Genomic DNA, 19,392 nt, shown 5'->3' on the forward strand with positions numbered 1-19,392 from the left:
TATCTGGGGGAGGGGAGGAGGGAGGCTGGGCCTTCAGGATACAGGCGCTTCCCCTCCACCAGGGGGCGCTCTGCAGGGGTTTATGGGGGTGAAAAGAAAGCGCCCTCCCTCAAAGCACTCTCTTTCCCACGCACGCCCCACTTCCACCAAATGGTCCCAGGGAACCTAAGGTGAGAGTTGGCAGTGCAAAGGACGCCTGCCCACAGCTCCCCTCCCCAAAAGCGCCCCCACCTCTCACCCCTCCCCCGTGGGACCTCCCCACTCCCAAGGCCCAGGAGTCACACACACACACCGGCTCCCCACTATGCAGCCTCTGCCCCCCAGCGGCACCCAGCCGAAGGGAGACGGGGGGAGGGGGGGCTCGTAAGGAAGACAAACTGTGCTGTGCCTTGAAAAATGTAATTGGTTTCAGCCAACGTCCCCCCATCGGGATTCCTAAACTCCACAGCTGCCACAACGGCTGGACGGACTTCCGTTCCCATCATCCCCAGCCTGCCACAAAGCATGGTGTCCTTCACTGCCGCTCTTGGTCAAGAGTCCAGGCTTCTCCTTCGGAGCACGGGGGTCCCTGACAGGCCGGGTGGGACCTCCCAACCAACAGGGTTCCAAGCTGGAGGGCGCCTCTTGGGGGGGGCCGTGTGTCCTCCCCCCCCCAGGGAGAGGCTGAGCAAGACACCCCTCCCCCAGCAAGGTCTTGCCAGTCGCCCAGCAGCGTCCAGAAGGGACTCAGGGGCCACTTTCCGCTCTGTAGGCCGGGCAGAGGCAGCAGCTTCCCCACTGAAGGCCCCCTGGCCCCTCCCCAGAGCGGAGGGGGCCGCCAAAGGCACAAGGGGCCCTGTGCTGGTCCAGCTGGGTCCCACCCATTTCGCTGCGCAGGAGCCACAGGGACCGAACAGAGCGCGCCTGGGGGGGGCAGAGGGGCTGGGGGGGGAGTCCTGCTCTGAGCCCCCCCTATTCTGTGACCTCTGGGGTGATGGTGAGCAGGAGGACCTCGTAACCACGGTGGACCTGCAGCGTCAGGCGGCTCTGGGTGCGAACGGCCTCGTAGATGTCTTCTGCCCGCCGGGAGGCCCTCCCGTTGATCTCGGTCACCACGTCCCCTGCTCTCAGGCCAGCCCTGCGAGGGAGGACGAGAACAGCAGGTGGCAGGTGGCAGGAGCCCCGAGAGCCCCCCCTCCCCCCCTCCCAGCACTCACTGGTGAGCGGGGGAGCCCACGATGACCCTGTGGATGAGGACTCCGTAGGAGACGTCCGGGAAGGAGGGGTTCCTCCCCTTCAGCTCCGACAGGATGCTGGGGAGGAAGGGGGGGAGAGGTGGCAGGCGGGGTCCTTCCTGGAAGCACCAGGCCCTTCCTCCTTTCCGCCCCCCCCCAGGGCCCTGCCTGGCCTGCACAGATGGGAGGAGCCGGGAGGAACCAAGGCTGCCGGCTGGAGGCTGCCCCATAACCCGGAATTTGCTGAAGTCACACCAGCGGCCCTACCTGGGAGTCAAGGTCAGCATCATCACCCCGATATAGCGGCGCCTGCCCTCCGAGCCCCCAAACCAGGACTCTGCAACAAGAAAGGCAACTCGCTGTACGGTCGCCCTCAGTCCCCCACCCACTCCAAGCCCCCCTCGGGCCCTGCAGCATTCAGGGTGCCTGCAAGGGGGGGGGGAGATGCTACACCCAATAAGGCCAACCCCTCTGGGCAGCCACATCCCCACCCCCTCCTCACAGCCCAACAGGCAGCCCCGCCCCCTCCTCACCTTGGTGCTTCTGCTCCTGCTCCAGGAAGGCCCGCAGGCGGTCGGAGGGGATGGCGAAAGAGATGCCGGGCGTGACCTTCATGGTGTTCACCCCAATCACTTCCCCGTCCTGAGAGATGGAAACGCCTGGCCAGTCACCGGAGGGGGGGCCGGCGGGAGGGAGAGGAGCCACCAGGTGCAACCACCAGTCACCTCTCCCCCCCTCCCGTGCAGTGACCCTCCCCCGTGCAGGAGGGCCCAAATTGGGGGGGGGGGGAGCGGGTCTTCTCAAGCTTACCAGGTTGACCAGGGGGCCCCCGGAGTTCCCAAACTGCGAAGGAGAAAAGCCGGTCAGCCAGAGCAGCAGCAGCTCCTTCCCGCCCCGTCTGAGCAGCCCGCCACCCCCGGAGGAGCTCATGCCCCCCCCCCCCACACACACTCCCGGGGAGCTTACGTCGATGGCGGCGTCTGTCTGGATGTACTCCATGTCGGAGGCGGCCAAGCCCAGCTCCCGGCCTCCGCGCTGGGCCGAGCTGACGATGCCCGACGTGATGGTGTTCTGCAGGGCGAAGGGGCTGCCCATGGCCACCACGAACTCCCCCTGCCGCACCTCCGAGGACCGGCCCAGCCGCAGCGTCGGCAGCGGGTGCTAGGCGGGGAGGAGAGCCGTCTCAGTGCCGGACCGACAGCCCGCCCGCCCGCTCGCCCGCCCCGTCCCCGGGGACGCCGGGGGCCACCTTGGGGCTGATCTTGAGCGTGGCGATGTCGGCCACCTGGTCCACCTGCCGCACCACCGCGTCGTAGAGCTCCCCGCTGGCCAGCCGCACCCGCACCCGCCGCCGGTTGGCCACCACGTGCGCGTTGGTCACCACCAGCCCGTCCGCCGCCACCACGAAGCCCGACCCGTTGGAGATGGGCACCTCCCGGCCTGAGAAGGGGTGCCTGCGGGGGGGGGGGGGCAGGAGGAGGAGGGGGGAGAAGAGGGCCGCTCAGTCCACGCCCCCTTCTTCCCCCACCCCCGGCGTCCCCCCTTCCGCCCCCCCCCGACGCCCACCTGCCCAGGATCTCGATGTAGACCAGCGCCGGCGCCGTCTGCTCCACCACGTCGGCGATGAAGTTGTAGGTGGTGCGCGGGGAGCGCGGCGGGGGCTCCGGCACGGCGGCGCTTAAGACCCGCAGCCCCGGGCGCTCCCCCCGGCCGCCCGCCCCGCTCAGCAGCAGCAGCCCCAGCGCCGCCCCCGCCGCCGCCCCGCCCGCCGCCGCCGCCCACCGCAGGGACGGGCCCCCCGAGCGCCACTCTTCGCCGCGGCCGCCCCCGGGACCCCCCGCCGCCTGGGCAGCCGCCAGCACCGCCCGCCCCCGCCGCACGGGGAAGCCCCGCAGGACGCCCGCCGCCGCCGCCCTCAGCCCCGCCGCCATCATTGGCCGAGCGCAGCCGCGGGGCAGGCCGGGAGTTGTAGTGCGGGGTGAGCCCCTAGCGGCGCCGGAAGAGGCGGGCCCGCCCGCCTGCGTCTCTTCCGCCCGCCCGCCAGGCGCCTAAAATGGCCGTCGCGCTCGCGGCCCGCCCGTAAAGGCCGGCCAGGCGCCCCCGGGGAGGCATGGAGCCCCCTCCCGCCCCCGCCCCCGCCGGCCCCGAGCGCCTCTTCGACTCCCACCGGTGAGGGCGGGGCTCCCGGAGGGGGTTTGGGGCGGGGGGGTGGAGGGCCTTCGGGGCTCTCCCGCCATTCCACGCCCGCCTCTCTCTCCCTCTCCGTCCGCGCAGGCTGCCGAGCGACGTGCCGGTGCTGCTGGCGCTGCTGCTCTACGCGCCGGTGGGCCTCTGCCTGCTGCTGGTGCGGCTCTTCGTGGGGCTGCACGTCTTCCTGGTCAGCTGCGCGCTCCCGGACGGCCCCCCGCGCAGGTGAGAGAACAGGCCCCCTCCCTTCGTGGGGGGAGACGGAGAGGAGCCCCCCCCATGGTGTGTGTGTGTGTGTGTGTGTATCACTCCTCCCTCCCCCCCGCAGGTTCCTGGTTCGCGCCCTGTGCTCCGTGCTGGGCCTCCTGGTGTGGCAGAGCCGCCCCCGCAGCGCCCGCGCCCCCGTCCTGGTGGCCAACCACGTCACGCCCTTCGACCACAACGTCCTGGGGCTGCTGGCCGCCTGCAGCGCGGTGAGCGGGGGGGGGGGAACGGAGGGCGGGGGCGGGAGGAAGGGGGGGACGCCGGGCCTTGACCGCTCCGTCTCCCCCGCCGCAGCCGGTGCTGAACGGCGCCGCGGGCTTCGTGTGCTGGTCGCGGGGCTTCCTGGAGGTGGCCGGCGCCGAGAGCCGCGCGGAGCTGCTGGAGGGGCTGAAGGGCTACTGCTCGCGGGGCGGCAACCCGCCGTTGCTGCTCTTTCCCGAGGAGGCGACCACCAACGGCCGGGTGGGCCTGCTGCGCTTCAGGTGGGCCCGGGGGTGGGGGGGTCGGCGGCAGGGCGGGGGTGGCCGTAAGGGAGCCCGCTCACCCGCAGCCACTTCCCCTTGCAGCTCCTGGCCCTTCTCCATTGCGGGCGCCGTGCAGCCGTTGGCCCTGCGGGTGTGGAGGCCCTTCGTGGCTGTGGTGAGTCTGGGGCCGGCCGGGGGGGGGAAGAGCGGGGGCTGGGAGGCTCTCGGGCTGCCCCTGTGTTCCCTTCCCTTCCAGAGCGTGGCTGGGGCTTCCTGGGTCACTGAGCTGCTCTGGACTTTCTTCGTCCCTGTCACCGTTTATCAAGTAAGGTACTAAAGCTCTGTGCTCTTTGGGGGCTGCGGGATCCCCTGGGGCCCAGACTCAAAAGCCAGCCCCCCCCCCCCCCGAAGGCCCCGGAGGGGCTGAAGTCCTGAGGGCCTCTCGCTCTCCCTCCCCCGTCCAGGTGGCTGCCCTCTGTGCACAGACGGGCCGAGGAGACCCAGGAGGACTTTGCTCGGCGAGTCCAAGAGGTAGGAAGGGCAGCTGGGGAGGCGGGAGAAATGCCCAGAAGGCCGTGGGGGGGTATCGGGTCTCAGCCGGTCTCCCTCTCTGCCCTGGTAGCTTCTGGCTCTGGAGCTGGGCGTGGTGTCCACCTGCCTCACAGCCGCTGACAAAGCAGAGCACCTGAAGCGTCTCCGCCACCACCATCCGGCCTCCCGGCCTCCCCCACGTGAGTCTCCACACCTGCCCCAGGAGCTGCCTCTCATCCCGCTTGGCTGGAAGAGGCAGCTGGACAGCATCTGCCCCGGAGAGGGTCTCGGGTCCAGCATGGCTGGGAGGGAAGGCATGAATGGAATTTTTGGCACACCTGACGCAGGAGGGGAGGGGACACTTATCTCTGGGGTGGCAGAGGGTCAAAATATCCCGGTCTTGCTGGGGAGAGGCAGGTATGGCGGAAGCCATGGAGCTAGCCGTTCCAGGGGAAGGAGGAATCGCTGCTTAGTAGCGATCCCTTCTTCAGGCTCCATGAGCTTAACTCAAGGCACTGGTGATGAGTGTAATTCTGGCCCTGTGCTCAAGTTGTTGCTACTCAATGCCAGGTCGGTGGTAAATAAAGCTCTCCTCATCCGGGATCTGATCCTGGATGAGGAGGCCGACCTGGCTTGTGTGACCGAAACCTGGCTGGGCCTGGAGGGAGGAGTTCCTCTCTCTGAAATTTGCCCAGCTGGGTTTCGGGTATGGCACCAACCTCGACCCCAGGGAAGGGGGGGAGGAGTGGCTATTATAGCCAGGGAGAGTCTTGGCCTGCGTAGGCTCATTGCTCCAGAGGTTGCGGGTTGGGAGTCCCTCCTGGTGAAGTTGGACTTAGGGGTTCAGGTGGGCTTGTTACTCACGTACCTGCCTCCCAGCTGCGTGTCAACAGCCCTGCCTGTGCTACTCGAGGAGGTGGCCGGGCTGGCGGTGGAGTTCCCCGGATTTATCGTCCTGGGGGACTTCAATCTGCCGTCGCTCGGCGGTTTCTCTGGACTGGCACAGGAGTTCATGGCCACCATGACAGCCATGGACCTGACTCAAGTAGTTCAGGGTCCGACTCATGAGGGTGGGCACGCACCTGATATGATATTCCTCTCTGAGCAACTGAGTAATGATCTGAGATTAAGGGGCTTAGAAGTGTTGCCTTTGTCGTGGTCAGATCATTTCCTACTGCGGCTTAACTTCCTGGCTCCAATCCTTCCCCGCAGGGAGGCGGAACCAATTAGGAGGTTCCGCCCCAGACACCTGATGGATCCAGAAGGCTTCCAGATGGCGCTTGGGGTTATTCCAGATACACTTGTCCACAGTTCAGCAGAGTCTCTTGCTGAGGCCTGGAACAAGGCTGCAGGGGAGGCTCTTGACCGGATTGCGCCGTTGCGACCTCTCCGCGGCACTAGACCCCGTAGAGCTCCATGGTTCAACGAGGAGCTCCGGGTGTTGAAGCGCCAGAAGAGACGTCTAGAGAAGCGATGGAGGAAGAGCAGGTCTGAATCTGATCGAACACTTGTAAGAGCTCATATTAAGACTTACAAAGTGGCACTCAAGGCGGCAAGATGCGCGTATCATGCCGCCTTGATTGCATCAGCGGAATCCCGCCCGGCCGCTCTGTTTAGGGTGACCCGCTCCCTTCTTAACCAGGGGGGAGCTGGGGAGCCCTTGCAGAGCAGTGCCGAGGATTTTAACACGTTTTTCGCTGATAAAGTCGCCCGGATCCGAGCGGACCTCGACTCCAATTGTGAAACAGAGTCGACTGACAATGAGTCAGTCGAGGTGACTGGGGCTAAACGTCTTTGTCCATCTGTCTGGGAGGGGTTTGACTTGGTGACACCTGATGAAGTGGACAAGGCCATTGGAGCTGTGAGTTCCGCCACCTGTTTACTGGATCCGTGTCCCTCTTGGCTGGTTTCGGCCAGTCGAGGGGTGACACGGAGCTGGGTCCAGGAGATTGTCAACGCCTCCTTGGGGAGGGGGTCCTTTCCGCCACTTTATAAGGAGGCGGTTGTGCGCCCCCTCCTCAAGAAGCCTTCCCTGGACCCAGCCGTGCTTAATAACTACCGTCCAGTCTCCAACCTTCCCTTCATGGGGAAGGTTGTTGAGAAGGTGGTGGCACTTCAACTCCAGTGGTCCTTGGATGAAGCCGATTATCTAGGTCCTCAGCAGTCTGGATTCAGGCCCGGCTACAGCACGGAAACTGCTTTGGTCGCGTTGATGGATGATCTCTGGCGGGCCCGGGACAGGGGCTTGTCCTCTGTCCTGGTGCTCCTTGACCTCTCAGCAGCTTTCGATACCATCGACCATGGTATCCTTCTGCGCCGGCTGGAGGGGTTGGGAGTGGGAGGCACTGTTCTTCAGTGGTTCTCCTCCTACCTCTCCGGTCGGTCGCAGTCGGTGTTAGTGGGGGGTCAGAGGTCGACCCCGAGGTTTCTCCCTTGTGGGGTGCCTCAGGGGTAGGTCCTCTCCCCCCTGCTATTTAATATCTACATGAAACCGCTGGGTGAGATCATCCAAGGGCATGGGGTGAGGTATCATCAATATGCCGATGATACCCAGTTGTACATCTCCACCCCATGTCCAGTCAACGAAGCAGTGGAAGTGATGTGCCGGTGCCTGGAGGCTGTTGGGGCCTGGATGGGTGTCAACAAACTCAAACTCAACCCAGACAAGACGGAGTGGCTGTGGGTTTTGCCTCCCAAGGACAATTCTATCTGTCCGTCCATTACCCTGGGGGGGGAATTATTGACCCCCTCAGAGAGGGTCCGCAACTTGGGTGTCCTCCTCGATCCACAGCTCACATTAGAACAACATCTTTCAGCTGTGGCGAGGGGGACGTTTGCCCAGGTTCGCCTGGTGCGCCAGTTGCGGCCCTATCTGGACCGGGAGTCATTGCTCACGGTCACTCATGCCCTCATCACCTCGAGGCTCGACTACTGTAACGCTCTCTACATGGGGCTACCTTTGAAGAGTGTTCGGAAACTTCAGATCGTGCAGAATGCAGCTGCGAGAGCAATTATGGGCTTCTCCAAGTATGCCCATATCACTCCAACACTCCGCAGTCTGCATTGGCTGCCGATCAATTTCCGGTCACAATTCAAAGTGTTGGTTATGACCTATAAAGCCCTTCATGGCACCGTACCAGAATATCTTCGGGACCGCCTCCTGCCGCACGAATCCCAGCGACCGGTTAGGTCCCACAGAGTCGGCCTTCTCCGGGTCCCGTCAACTAAACAATGTCGTCTGGCGGGACCCAGGGGAAGAGCCTTCTCTGTGGGGGCCCCGACCCTCTGGAACCAGCTCCCCCCTGAGATTAGGATTGCCCCCACCCTCCCTGCCTTTCGTAAACTCCTTAAGACCCACCTTTGCCGTCAGGCATGGGGGAACTAAAACACCTCCCCCTTGCCCATGTTGTTTTGTTGATTGATTGACTGTGTGCCTGTTTTTTATATACAGTATACTGTTTTTATGAGATTATTAATTTAAATTGTAACTGGATGGGTGGGCATTGGATTTGGTATTGTGTACTGTGCTGTTTTTTATTATTGTTGTGAGCCGCCCCGAGTTTGCGGAGAGGGGCGGCATATAAATCCAATAAACCTAAACCTAACCCCTCCCTCCCCCCTCCCTCCGCAGATCCAAGCGAGCCCTCTGGGGTTCAGCCTCCAGCCTCCCGCAGCATGGCCTCCCCGGAGGATGTGCGCCTGATGGGCATGGCCCGGCGGGTCCAAGAGGTTCTGCCCCAGGTCCCCCTGGCAGCCATCCACAAAGACCTAGGTGAGAGAAGGGGGGCAGCAGCAGCAGCAGGGGTGGGGAAGGGAAGGGGGGCAGCCTGGGCAGCTGTGGGGGGGGGCAGGCAGCCTTTGGCGCAGGTCCTGGAAGGGCTTCCTGGGGTGGGCGTGGCGCCTGTCGCAGGGCGATGCTTGTAGGAAGAACAGGGGCGTTTCCAAGGGGGCCTTTGGGGTGGCACCCTCTCTGCCCTTCTTCACTTTGGGTGTTTGGGAAATGCGGGCAGTCATGTTCCCTGGGTGTCGGGGTCGCTGGACAGGGGAGAGCACAGGTCCTCAGTGCCCCCCCCCGGAGGTGCTTGTGGGGAGGGGCTGGGGGGCTAGGAGAGGAGGGACCTTCGGTTGGCGCCTGCCCCCCCCCTCAAGGGAACTCCTCTCTCCCCCTGCAGCTCAGACGAACTGCGTGGACACGACAATTGCCAACCTTCTGGAGGGGCGGGTTCCCTTTGTACCGGAGGCTCAGACCACCGGGGGCCTCGTGGCGGCAGCTCCCTCTGCCTGTGGCGCTCAGGACCCTTCCACCTCCCGGACGGCCCCGGTATACTTGAGCTCCAGGAGGCTGCGGGGGGGGGGGCGGGCAGGGGTCTCGTGTGCGGGCAGCGTGTTTGGGCAGCTTCCTGAGGGGGGCCCTCTGCTTTCCTCAGGCGTCGGGGACGGCCTTTGCCAGGTCTGCGGAAGCGCGGCAGTTCTCCCTCCAGGAGCGGAAGCAGGCGCTGCGGGACCAGGCCCGAAGGTGGTGGGCAGAAGGGGCGGCGGGGGAGCCCCCTCCCTCGGAAGGGGCCCCTCCTGCTCAGGCTCTTCTCTTTCTCCGCAGGAGATACACAGAGAAATACGGGACAGCCCACGGGGGGGGCAGCTGCTGACCGTCCGTCCTCTCAGGCTGAACTTGTGGCTCAAGTGTTGACAATGACCTTTGCGGGCATCACTGCCGTCCCGGAGTGGCCGGGGGGAGGGGGCGGCTCTTGGCACGGGCTGTGTGCGCCATCCGTGGGCTGCCGTCTTCGGGAGGGGGAGGCTGCGGCTCCAGCCACGCACAGGCTGCCGGCGTCCCCCCGTTCCCCACACCTGGACCTGGCACCGTCCGGCCCAAGAGTCTGCCCGGGGTGGGGGTGGGGGGTGTCTTTTAATTATTGAAATAAACGCAACTCTTAATGCTCACCTACTTGGTCAGGCGCTGCTTCCTTTGGTATAAGGGGCACACGCCTAGAAAGGCCCCGTTATCTTTGGGGGCTTCTGGCCGGTCCAGGCTGCCTGGGCTGTTCTGTCAGAGGGGGGAGGATTCTAGTGCAGGTGGCTGACCTTACATCCGTGGGGGGAGAGGGGGGGCTGACAGTATGTAGCCCCTCCCATGCTCCCTCCCACCCTGTTCTTCCTGGCCTCCTCCGCTGTCCAGAGCATCTTCCGGGGGTCCTGGAACTCTCCTTTGGAAAGGGAAATAGTTATTAAGCCAGATAAAAGCATTCTGAAACATTAAAATGCAAATGTTTTGCCATTTAAAAGGAAGCACAGATCTATTCAGATAACGGGAGAACAGCCGTAGCAAGGCCGCTTCCTATTTTCCGTTCTTGGTTTGCACAACGCAGATCCTGTGAGGGCAAACGGTCACTCTCTTGGAGGTGCCAGGAGTCCAAACTGAAATAAGAACCCCTCTGGAGGTCCCCCTCAGACCGACTGCCTCTCCCGAAGGGTCTCAGGAGGAGGGTGGTCTTTGCTTGGGCCGTATGGGCTGCGTCCAGCTTCTGCGTCTCTGCTCCTAAGCTGCCCCAGTGTTTAAAATAAAGGAAATTTGGCCGCCCGATTCCCTGCTGGGTGTTTGTTCTTCTGACCTTGTAAAAGAACTTGAAAGTGGCCTCTGAGGGAGCCGGTCGGTGTGTCTCAAAACCTCAGAATGGCTTGAGCAGTTCCGTCCTGTGGTTTCCGTGGCAACCTCCCCTCGCTCACTTGCATTGGAACCATGGATAGATGCCCAACCGGCTCCACCTGGGGGCAGTCCTGCCCAGCCAAACTGGCCTTCACTGAGGCAGATGACCCTCCCGGGGTTCTTTCTCCTTCAAGGGCCCACACCGCTCCAAGGCATCGGACAGGATGTTGGCTGTGCGGGCAGAATTCTGACCCCCAGAGGAGTTGTGCAGAAACCAAGCAGGCCTGGGGATGCTCTGGGGTGGAGGGGGGGGTGACCCTTGCAGACAGACACCAAGGTGTGTACGTGGGTCTCTTCTCGTGAAGAGCAGAAGCAGCCGGTGAGCGCCACAATCGGCCGTGGTGGGTGAGGGGGTTGAGCACTACAGGAGGGACTCCCTGGCTCCTTCACCACAACGTCTTGGAAAGGGGGGGGTCCCATGTCTGACAGGAAGGCTGAATGATCTGACCATTGTGACCTCTTGCCCTTTCTATTCAGGCTCAGGCCACTAAAGCTGGACTTTGGGCCTCTCTTTTCTCCAGACAATTTTAACAGAGTTGCTTGGTACTTGAGTTGATTTGGTCAATCAGATGCAGGACGGAGGGTCGCCTGAGTCCAGACCTCTCTGCTTCTGCTGGAACTGGGGTGGGGGAGCTGCAGGGGATCCATCTATGGGGATGGTGGTGGTGGGAAGCTGGTGGAGCAGGTGGTTTTATGGGCTTAGGTCGTGTTCAAGGCGATGGTAGTTCTAAGCTTTCTAAACAAAGGATTGTGAGTCTGGTTACCAGGGGCAGCATACAAATTAATAAATTATTATTATTTATTATTATTATGGAGGGCTCTTCTTAAAGTGTCTGGGCGTTTTCAAGAGTGTTTATGTCTGAAATGCGGGGTGGGTTCCAGGGAGATTAGCTGTATTCAAGGATTGGTCTGGCGAAAGTTTTGTATGCTCTGCTTAGTAGGGTTGAGATTACCGGAGCAGAAGCTACATGGGATTGATTAGGTGACCAACTCTTGAGGTCTTTTCGGCCATGCTGTTGGCAGGGGGCACCTTGAGCACTGAGGTCGCTTGACAGGAGGCTTCCAAGGTCTATGGCCCAGTGGGGGTTGTCTGTGAAGTCTTGGTTATTCAGCTTGCATTTGGCCTTCTGAGTCTTTCTGCGATGTGTGGGAGGGATGGAAGGCCACTCTCCCGCCCCTCCCTCCACCACCTGCCAAAGGTAACTTTAGAGCAACAACAGCTGCCTCCCTTTCGGGCCGGTCCTCCGCACTTGGAGAGTTCATTTGAGGGCCCCCATAAAGGGCGTCCATCCTCCACCACTGCCTGTTTCCTGGCGCGGCAGGTGCGGGCGGCAGCCATGAGCCACGCGAAGGGACAGCTCCGCTTTCGCTGCCCTCCGAGGCGAGGCGGCGGGATCGAATCGCGCCCCCCCCCCCCAGCCCGTTTGCAGCGTTGGTTCGCGCAGCCCGGATCAGAGGAATCCCGCGCGGGGGCGGGACTTCAGCCCCCCACCCCGCCAGGTGTGCGTGACGCGAGAAGGGGCGAGGCCTGGCGCCCTAGGCCCCGCCCGCCTCCGCAGCCTTCGCGAGGCGACGCTGGCCGAGGAACCCCCATCCGAGCGCGCGGACTCGGCAGGTGGAGGCGGCGGCCCTGCCCGGGGGGGCGGGCGAGCAGGCGGCCCCGGAGGAAGCCGCCAGGCCGGGGAAGGGGCCGGGCCGGGCCGGCCTCCAGCAGCGCCAGTCCGCCGGCCCCGCGCGGGATCCCCGGAGCCAGGCCTCGACCGCGCTACCATGGCGGCACCGGCCGAGCCGAGCGCGGCGGCGCTGCTGCGGGACGAGGCGGAGGGATCGGCGGGCGGCGATCTGGAGGTGAACCCTTTCGACGGGCTGCCCTTCTCCTCCCGCTACTATGAGCTGCTGAGCCGCCGCCGCAGCCTCCCCATCTGGGCCGCCCGCTTCGCCTTCCTGGAGCAGCTGGAGAGCAGCGCCGGCCTCGTCCTGGTCTCGGGCGAACCGGGCACCGGCAAGAGCACGCAGGTCAGCTTGGCGTCCAGCGGGTGGCGCTTCCTTGTCAGCCGGGCCGACGAGGCTGCCCCCGCCGCGGCTGGTCGCTTCTGGCCTCGGCGAGGGAGCCGCGCCGACGGGACTTTGCCCGGGCGGGGCCTGCCCTCCCCTGGCGGGGCGAGGCGGGCGGAGACCGGAGTGCAAACGGGGGTCGCTGACGCTGTTCTCCGAGCCGCCTGGCCGGCCCAGCCCTGGGCCAGCCCTTGCCGGGTGACGTGGCCTCAGAGGCTGGGCGGGCCGTCGCCGCCGACTTCCCAGGGCCGGGGTGTGGAGCTGCCCCCCCCCCATTCCCGGAGTCCCGCAGTGGGGTGGCCTTTGGGGCGCAACCAGAGGGGCGGAGGGGCCTGAAGGCGCGGCGGGAGGCCCGGGCAGAGGTTGGAAGCTGCTCTGTGTAGCTTCTCAGGCGGCTCTCTTTCAGAGTGGGGGAGGGAGACTGAGCTACGGGTGGGCCAGTTAGCGAACCCCTCAACAGGCAGGACGGAGGGTTGGGCCTGATGGGGGGCGGGGCGGGGGCGGGCTTGTGCACTGGCCCCTCCTCTCTTCCCAGGTCCCCCAGTGGTGCGCAGAGCAAGCCCTCTCTGTGCAGTTCGCCCACGGCCGAGTGGTCTGCGCCCAGCCTCATAGTTTGGCAGCCCTCAGCCTGGCATTGCGCGTGGCAGATGAGATGGACCTCAATGTGGGCCACGAGGTGGGCTACTGTGTGCCCCACGAGGACTGTTGCGTCTCGGAGACCCTGCTCAGGTCAGTGGGACTCCTTTGCCTGGCAGCTGTTTCCGTGTTGGGGCCTTGCTCATCCCAAGCGACGTTGCTTGTGAACCAACCCTCCACTTGGGGTCAGGGGGGCATCTGGGCTAGCAGGCGAGGCTGGCACTCACCTGCTCCATCCGATGCCTGATGTGTGCCACCCCTGACCCTGGGCTTCCGGGCGGGAGTGAGGGGCACCCCAGGACTCCATCAGCTGCCCAGTGTGTGGCCGCGCTCCATCCAGTGGGTTTGAGGCTTTGGGGGGCATTGCCGCTTCTCTCTCTGATGCCACTGATTTATGAGGGGGGGGATGAGCCACCCTTGGGTGAAAGGGAAAGCGCCCCTCCGGTTGTCCACATTGTTACCGTCAGGGAAAGAAGAAACACAGAAAGGGGGATACTAACGCAGGACAGGGAACAGGAAGCAATTTAGAGAGAGAGAGAGACCCCAGCACGGAGCCAGGCTTGGAGGCAGCGCATGGAAGGTCCAGGGGCTTTTCCAGGCTAGTAGTGGCCAGCCCGCAAAGGGACCTAAGAGATCGCTGGCAGGAGAAGCCTCGGTCGGTCCAAGGCTGCCCAGTTATTGAGAAGGGGCTACATCTCCCCCGGCTCCCTCTTTCTGTGGGGCGCTCAGGCAGGGGACTCTTCTGGCTGGGGGGGAAGCAGATGTGGTGTGGCCCTCATGCAGATGGGGGAGGGGCCTCAGAGTCTTAGCAGGGAGGCCCCGAGGAGGCGCCCAGGGGGATCTTCCTGCAGAAGAGCCCCTCTTTTGGCCTTCTGCTGCTGCACCCTCCCGCCTCCCGTCTTGCAGGTTTTGCTTGGATGAAGTCCTGCTGCAGGAGATGACCTCGGACCCCCTCCTGCAGCAGTACGGGGTGGTGGTGCTGGACGAGGCCCAGGAGCGGACCGTGGCCACCGAGCTGCTGCTGGGACTGCTCAAGGACGTGCAGCACCAACGGCCAGAGCTGCGCCTGGTGGTGGTGACCGAGCCTCTCCTGGAGGAGCAGCTGTGCCACTTCTGCCAGGGGGCCCCTGTGGTGCGGGTCCCAGGGTTCGGCCTGGCCCCACGCTTGACCTACAGGGATCCCCCTCTCCCAGGGGGCCGCGTCCCGGCTGCCTGCCAAGCCGTACTGGAGCTTCATCGGCAAAAAGAGGCCGGTGGTGACGTGATGATCTTCGTGGCCAGCGAGCAGGTGGGACTTTGGGACAGAAGCTGCCCACTAAAGCAGCGTGGCCAGAAGCTGAGGGCTCCTGGGGGGCATCTAGGGGACTCCACAAGAGAGGCCAGAGGGGCCGGCCTTTGGGGACGCTGGAGAGGCAAGGGGCCCACAGGACCTTTGCATGGATCGAGGGGGTATTGTGGCCGGTGGAAGGACCACCCACGTCCAGCCTTTGAGCAGCCTTCCTGTGGTGGGGGAGGGGCCGTGGTTTCTGCAGGTGGAGGGAAAGGGCCTTTCTGCCTCTGTTTCCCCAGGAAATCGAGGAGTGTTGCCAGGCCCTCCGAGCACAGGCTGCGACCTTGGAGGCCGGACTGGGGCCCCTGCTGGTGCTGCCTCTGCATGCGGCGGTGGGGAGGGACAGCCAGAAGCTGTATGAGGACGGCCTGGGTGGCCGGACACGCCGAGTCATCGTCACCCACTGGCTGGCAGACGCAGCCTTCTCGGTGGGCAGTGTCAGGCACATCATTGATACGGGGACGGAGCTGCGCAATGTGAGTCTGGTGGTCAGGGAAGACAGGCGGCCGGCGGTTCCTCCATGGGGCTGCTCACCTCTCCCTCCTCTGGCCCAGAGGCCAAGACCCGGGGAGCCTGGCAACCCAGAGGCCGACGGGGGCTGGGGACTGCTGACCATTAGCCCTGAAGGGCCCGCTTAGCCCATTGGTACAACTGATGCTGCCTCTGGAAGGTGGAGCCAGCAGAGCAGCCAGCACAGAGGCCCCTTCGCCCCTTTGCCCCTTTGCCCTGCAAACACACACGGATGCGTAGCATCCCAACCCCTCAGATCTCCCCCCCCCTGTTTTGTGTGTCGGCTGCATGGGAGACTTCAGGGGTTTCAACGGGGAGTGTTCCTTTCCCCTTTGGATGGGGCGAGAACTAGAGGCGAATAAGCCCTGGGGGTGCCTCCCGGGTTCTGTGGTTCCTCCAGAAACCCTTTCCCAGAGGCCCACAAGGGGCAGCTGCCCTTGCCACACACACACACCCGCTCTGGCCTTCCCCCTCACCTCCTCTTGCCCAGCAGTCTCTGGCGGCTCTCTCCCGGACAGGTCTACAACCCCAAGATCCGGGCGGCGTCACAGGAGCTGCGCCCCATCAGCCAGAGGCAGGCAGAGGCCCGGCGGCTCAGGGCTGCCGGCGCTCCTCCAGGTGAGTGGGTGGGTATAGGTAGGGGCCTGAGGGGGCTTCCCGGGCTTTCTCGAGTGACTTCCATGCCCCGCAGGGACCTGCCTGCGCCTGTATTCGGAGGCCTACGAGCGGAGTCTGCCGGCTGTCTCCCCCACTCGCCTCATGGAGGCTGACCTTCGCCGACCCATCCTACTGCTCAAGAGGCTGGACATTGCGGACGTGGGCCAGTGTGACTTCCTCGACAGGCCAGGTGTGGACAGGGTTTGGCTGGGATGGGGGCCACAGCCATTGCTTGGGCCCCTCCCCTCTGATTGAAGGCAAATCCGTGTGCCCCAGGATGACGTTGCAGGGTCCAGAATTTGTGTCTTCCAAGCTTTTGGGCTCATCCGGGAGTCCTCTCCTCTCTCTGGCAGCGTGTGTGCTGTGGGCGTCTCTGTGTGCGATGCCTGTTGTGTGTGGCTTTGTGGTTGTTGCTTGGGAGGGGTGTTGATGCCACTCCCCCCACCCGAACAGCCCCCGAGTCTTTGATGCAGGCCCTGGAGGACCTGGACTACCTGGCTGCCCTGGACGATGACGGGAACCTCTCCGAAGTGGGCATCATTATGTCGGAGTTCCCTCTGGACCCCCAGCTGGCCAAGGCCCTGCTGGCCTCCTGCGAGTTTGACTGCGTGGAGGAGATGCTGACTCTGGCGGCCATGCTGACGGGTACGGGCCTGGGTGCCTCTGAGCCGGGACCCCCGCTGCCCGCCTGCCTGCCAGGGTCTCCTGAGCTCTGCTGCCCTTCCCCCCTGCAGCCTGGCCTTGTTTCCAGACTCCGGCGTCACGCTGGGAAGATGCGGTGGTGGCGCGGCAGCAAGCTCTGCTCCACCCAGCCGGAGATCACTTCACCCTCATCAACGTCTTCAACGCCTTCCAGCAGCGTGAGTGCCAGGCGGGGGCTGCGGGCGGGCGGGCGGGGGGCCAGCGACAAGCCCTCCCCACAACCCCTCCCTTCTCTTTAGAGAGCGACCCAGAAAGCTGGTGCCGGAAACACGCGGTCAGCGAGGCAGCCCTGCAGTTGGCTGGAGCGGTGCGGATGGAGCTCTTGGACGTCATGCAGAGGATCGAGCTGCCGGTTTCCCCGCCGGCCTTTGGCAGCGACAGCAACATCCTCCAGCTGAAGCGAGCCCTCCTCACCGGCTTCTTCCTCAAGGTAGAGACCCCGGCCCCTGCCCAGCACAGTCCGGCTGAGTCAGGCCGCAGCCTCTCGGGCACGAGGGCAGCAGGTGTACTTGGGCTCCTGAAGCAGCAGCTGGTCCCTGCAGAGGGAGGGTCAGGCGCAGCAGCAGTTGAGAGCCACGGCACGGGAGTGGGCAGTCTGATGGAGACCCCGTGCCAGGGTCTCTCGGGTGGGCGGAGACGGCTCAGCCTCCCAGCGTGGGTGAGAGAGCTGCCCCTCTTCGCTTTCTGCAGGTCGCCCGTGACATCGACGGCTCAGGCAACTACCTGCTGCTGACCCACAAGCACTTGGCCCAGCTGCCCCCCAGCTGCTGCTACCGACTGCGCCGCCCATCCCCACGGCCTCCCCCCTGGGTGCTCTACCACGAATTCACCGTCTCCCAGGACAACTGCCTGAGGATCGTCTCTGAGATCCCACCAGAATTGTAAGCGCCCCCTGGGGGGCGGGGTTGTGCGTGCACGTGCTCTTACCCCCACCCCAAGGGGGGTGGAGCCTGGCTGGTCTCTGGGAACGCTGGGCCATGCGCCAGTGCTCAGCCGGCTCCCCGTTTCCCTTGCCTCTAGTGTGGCCGAGCTGGCTCCCCAATACTTCCTGAGCAATTTGCCGCCCAGTGAGAGCCGGGACTTGCTGATGGAGCTGCGGGGGAAGCTAGCGGACGACAACCCCCTCCCGGGTCAAGGGGGGAGCCCCCCGGCCCCCAAAGCGGCTGAAGAGGCGGGAGAAGATGCCTGTGTGCTGCAGTGACCCTGGCGGAGGAAGAAGGGAAATTGGATGCTGCAGGAACCCCGAGGCTCTGGGACTGCCGGGGGGGGGCTGCCCGGGCCCCTCCCCAGGGCACAACGACCGCCTGAGAGCCGTGCAGGCTCCTAGGCAGGGGGGCCCCACAGCAGCCGCTCCCCGGCCACGCGAGCAGGTCTCTTCCGGGTGGGTGAATTGAGGGCCTTCGGGGGGGGGGGGCACAAGGCAGGTGGGCTCCCTTCCTTCATCCTTGGCAGCTGCTCTTCAGGTGGGTGCTTTGGCAAGCAGTGGGGCTGCCCACCAGTTGTCTGCTTGGGGGAGGTCCCAGAGACCCCCTGCGCTTGACCCTGCCTGCTCAGTTGGAGAAGACACTCTCAGCCCCCTCTGCCCCCCCCAGATTCCCCTTTCCCTCAGAGGAAAAAGGGGGTGGAAGTGGGGGGGCTCCCTTTGTTCCAGCTTCCCTGCTGAGGGCCGGAATGTTTTGTGAAGGGGGGGGCAGAGCCTGGGGAACTGGGACTCCTCCCTGTTCTGTCTTTGCCTCAGAAGCCTTCCATGTCCTCCTGCCCCCCCCAAATGGGGCTCAGTGGGTAAATATGGGGTGAAGGCCGGCCGGCTCCATGGGGCCTGGCCCCTCCGTCCCGCTGCTGCTCCAGGCAATTTGCTCTGTAGGGATTAAATTCTTCCATGGATGCGAGGTGGCTCCTGTGTGGATTTGGGGCTGGAGGGGGCTGCTGGCCACGGGGAGGAGGAAGGGGTGGAGGACCGGGGGCTGCCTGGGAGCCTGGCTAGGAATAACGTCCGTGGGTCCTTGAAGGCCGGGGAGTTTCCCACAGGGTTTGCTGAAGGGTCCGGGTGCGAATCCAGTGGCCAGGGCGTGGGAGGACTCCGTTCGGCCACCCGGTCTGTGTGTAGCAACCCTGCACAGCCTATCCTGGGTGGGCACAGCTGGGGGCGATGGCAAATGCCCAAGCTTGCTGGACCTGGGTGGTTGGGGTCCTCCATGGAGTAGGCTGCCCTGTGGGGCAAGGGCCCCCAGAAGTGGCCCCCGGATGGCCAGTCAGCGCAGGTGAACGGGGTCTCCTGGGTGGTGGAGCCTTGGGCAGAACGTCCAAGCGAGCCTTGCAGCAGATGTGAGGGGGCCCCCTCAGGCATTGTGGGGTGGGGGGACAGGAGCTCTGCCTTCAGCGGGGGGGTGTGCCTGGGGCTGCCGGGCTCGGGGCTTCCTGGGCCAAAGGCTGCCCTCCTCCGTGGGCTGAGGAAACCCCACGGCAGCCCCACGGGGCCCTTATCTCCAGAACGCTTATCTCAAGGCTGCTTTCCATGAGGCCGGACTTCCTTGAGGGGGAGGGGGAGAAGCCACAGATAAGCCCACGTTCGTCAGCATTTCAAGAAAGAGGGGGGGTGTCAGAAGAAAAAGAGATCCCGTAAAAGGTCACGTGGGAATCCCCTCGCTCGGCCGGGGAGGCTGCAGAGGGTGAGAGCTGCACCTTCTGAGTCGGGGGCTCTGGCTGCAGCATAAGGGTTGGGGGTGCAATTCCGCCCGCCCACCCAAAGGAACATTTGTCTGATGATTGACAGATGCCTGCTGGGCCAGCTGGAGGTGTGGGCCAAGATATCAGGCCGCAGTGGGGCTCCAGGATTTCCCCTAACTTTGGAAGGGGGGGGCTTTGCGGTGCTCCGTGGCCTTTGTGTGGAGCCTCAGGGGGGGGGGGCTGGCACCCTCCCTGAACCCCTGAACAGAGCTGAGCCAGCACACAAGGGGATGGGCCTGGTGGCTAAAAGGAGGCAGTCAAGGCCACCCCAACCCCAGGAGGGGAGGCCAGAACCTTTAAGGGGACACCGCCAGGCCCTCAAAGCTTCTGTGCATCCACTGGGGGGGAGGGGGCTGGGGGGATTCGGCTGAAAAGGTCAGTGGCAGGGCGGGGTTCCCCATCCCTGCCAGG

General features: G+C 64.4%; 3 protein-coding genes across 5 annotated transcripts; 2 read left to right on the forward strand and 1 right to left on the reverse strand.

Moving 5' to 3' along the window:
- Positions 1-383: 383 nt before the first annotated feature.
- On the reverse strand, positions 384-3,145 carry HTRA2 (HtrA serine peptidase 2). Its single transcript, XM_070756710.1, has 8 exons — positions 2,781-3,145; positions 2,464-2,668; positions 2,181-2,375; positions 2,025-2,057; positions 1,748-1,856; positions 1,482-1,551; positions 1,197-1,292; positions 384-1,117 (listed from the first exon to the last, which is right to left on the reverse strand). The coding sequence occupies exons 1-8, from the start codon at positions 3,143-3,145 to the stop codon at positions 952-954; spliced, it is 1,239 nt and encodes a 412-aa protein (XP_070612811.1). The 3' UTR covers positions 384-951.
- Positions 3,146-3,166: 21 nt separating this feature from the next.
- On the forward strand, positions 3,167-9,601 carry AUP1 (AUP1 lipid droplet regulating VLDL assembly factor). Of its 3 annotated transcripts, XM_070756752.1 has the most exons (12): positions 3,167-3,383; positions 3,489-3,626; positions 3,730-3,874; positions 3,960-4,147; positions 4,232-4,304; positions 4,386-4,459; positions 4,594-4,660; positions 4,752-4,860; positions 8,292-8,432; positions 8,833-8,981; positions 9,088-9,176; positions 9,258-9,601. In XM_070756752.1, the coding sequence occupies exons 1-12, from the start codon at positions 3,325-3,327 to the stop codon at positions 9,304-9,306; spliced, it is 1,281 nt and encodes a 426-aa protein (XP_070612853.1). In that variant the 5' UTR covers positions 3,167-3,324; the 3' UTR covers positions 9,307-9,601. The 3 variants fall into 3 exon arrangements, with proteins under 3 accessions (XP_070612853.1, XP_070612852.1, XP_070612854.1); XM_070756751.1 differs by having other exon boundaries at positions 3,244-3,383; positions 4,232-4,459; XM_070756753.1 differs by lacking the exon at positions 9,088-9,176 and having other exon boundaries at positions 3,244-3,383.
- Positions 9,602-11,913: 2,312 nt separating this feature from the next.
- On the forward strand, positions 11,914-18,143 carry DQX1 (DEAQ-box RNA dependent ATPase 1). Its single transcript, XM_070756750.1, has 11 exons — positions 11,914-12,380; positions 12,955-13,148; positions 13,962-14,343; positions 14,625-14,861; positions 15,414-15,513; positions 15,587-15,742; positions 16,006-16,197; positions 16,287-16,412; positions 16,494-16,684; positions 16,945-17,135; positions 17,275-18,143. The coding sequence occupies exons 1-11, from the start codon at positions 12,135-12,137 to the stop codon at positions 17,453-17,455; spliced, it is 2,196 nt and encodes a 731-aa protein (XP_070612851.1). The 5' UTR covers positions 11,914-12,134; the 3' UTR covers positions 17,456-18,143.
- The last annotated feature ends 1,249 nt before the right edge of the window (positions 18,144-19,392 follow it).

The sequence above is a fragment of the Erythrolamprus reginae genome, chromosome 7 (genome assembly GCF_031021105.1).
Source record: "Erythrolamprus reginae isolate rEryReg1 chromosome 7, rEryReg1.hap1, whole genome shotgun sequence".
Taxonomy (NCBI): domain Eukaryota; kingdom Metazoa; phylum Chordata; class Lepidosauria; order Squamata; family Dipsadidae; genus Erythrolamprus; species Erythrolamprus reginae.

Coding starts and splice junctions, on each gene's coding strand:
- DQX1 (XM_070756750.1), top strand. CDS start 12,135: ATGGCGGCACCGGCCGAGCCGAGCGCGGCGGCGCTGCTGCGGGACGAG. Junction 14,344..14,624: donor TCTTCGTGGCCAGCGAGCAG/GTGGGACTTTGG, acceptor CTGTTTCCCCAG/GAAATCGAGGAGTGTTGCCA. Junction 15,743..16,005: donor TGACTTCCTCGACAGGCCAG/GTGTGGACAGGG, acceptor CCACCCGAACAG/CCCCCGAGTCTTTGATGCAG.
- AUP1 (XM_070756751.1), top strand. CDS start 3,325: ATGGAGCCCCCTCCCGCCCCCGCCCCCGCCGGCCCCGAGCGCCTCTTC. Junction 3,875..3,959: donor TGCTGGCCGCCTGCAGCGCG/GTGAGCGGGGGG, acceptor CCCCCGCCGCAG/CCGGTGCTGAACGGCGCCGC. Junction 8,433..8,832: donor AGCCATCCACAAAGACCTAG/GTGAGAGAAGGG, acceptor CTCCCCCTGCAG/CTCAGACGAACTGCGTGGAC.
- HTRA2 (XM_070756710.1), bottom strand. CDS start 3,145: ATGGCGGCGGGGCTGAGGGCGGCGGCGGCGGGCGTCCTGCGGGGCTTC. Junction 2,058..2,180: donor AGACAGACGCCGCCATCGAC/GTAAGCTCCCCG, acceptor TCTCCTTCGCAG/TTTGGGAACTCCGGGGGCCC. Junction 1,857..2,024: donor GGGGCCCCCTGGTCAACCTG/GTAAGCTTGAGA, acceptor TCCATCTCTCAG/GACGGGGAAGTGATTGGGGT.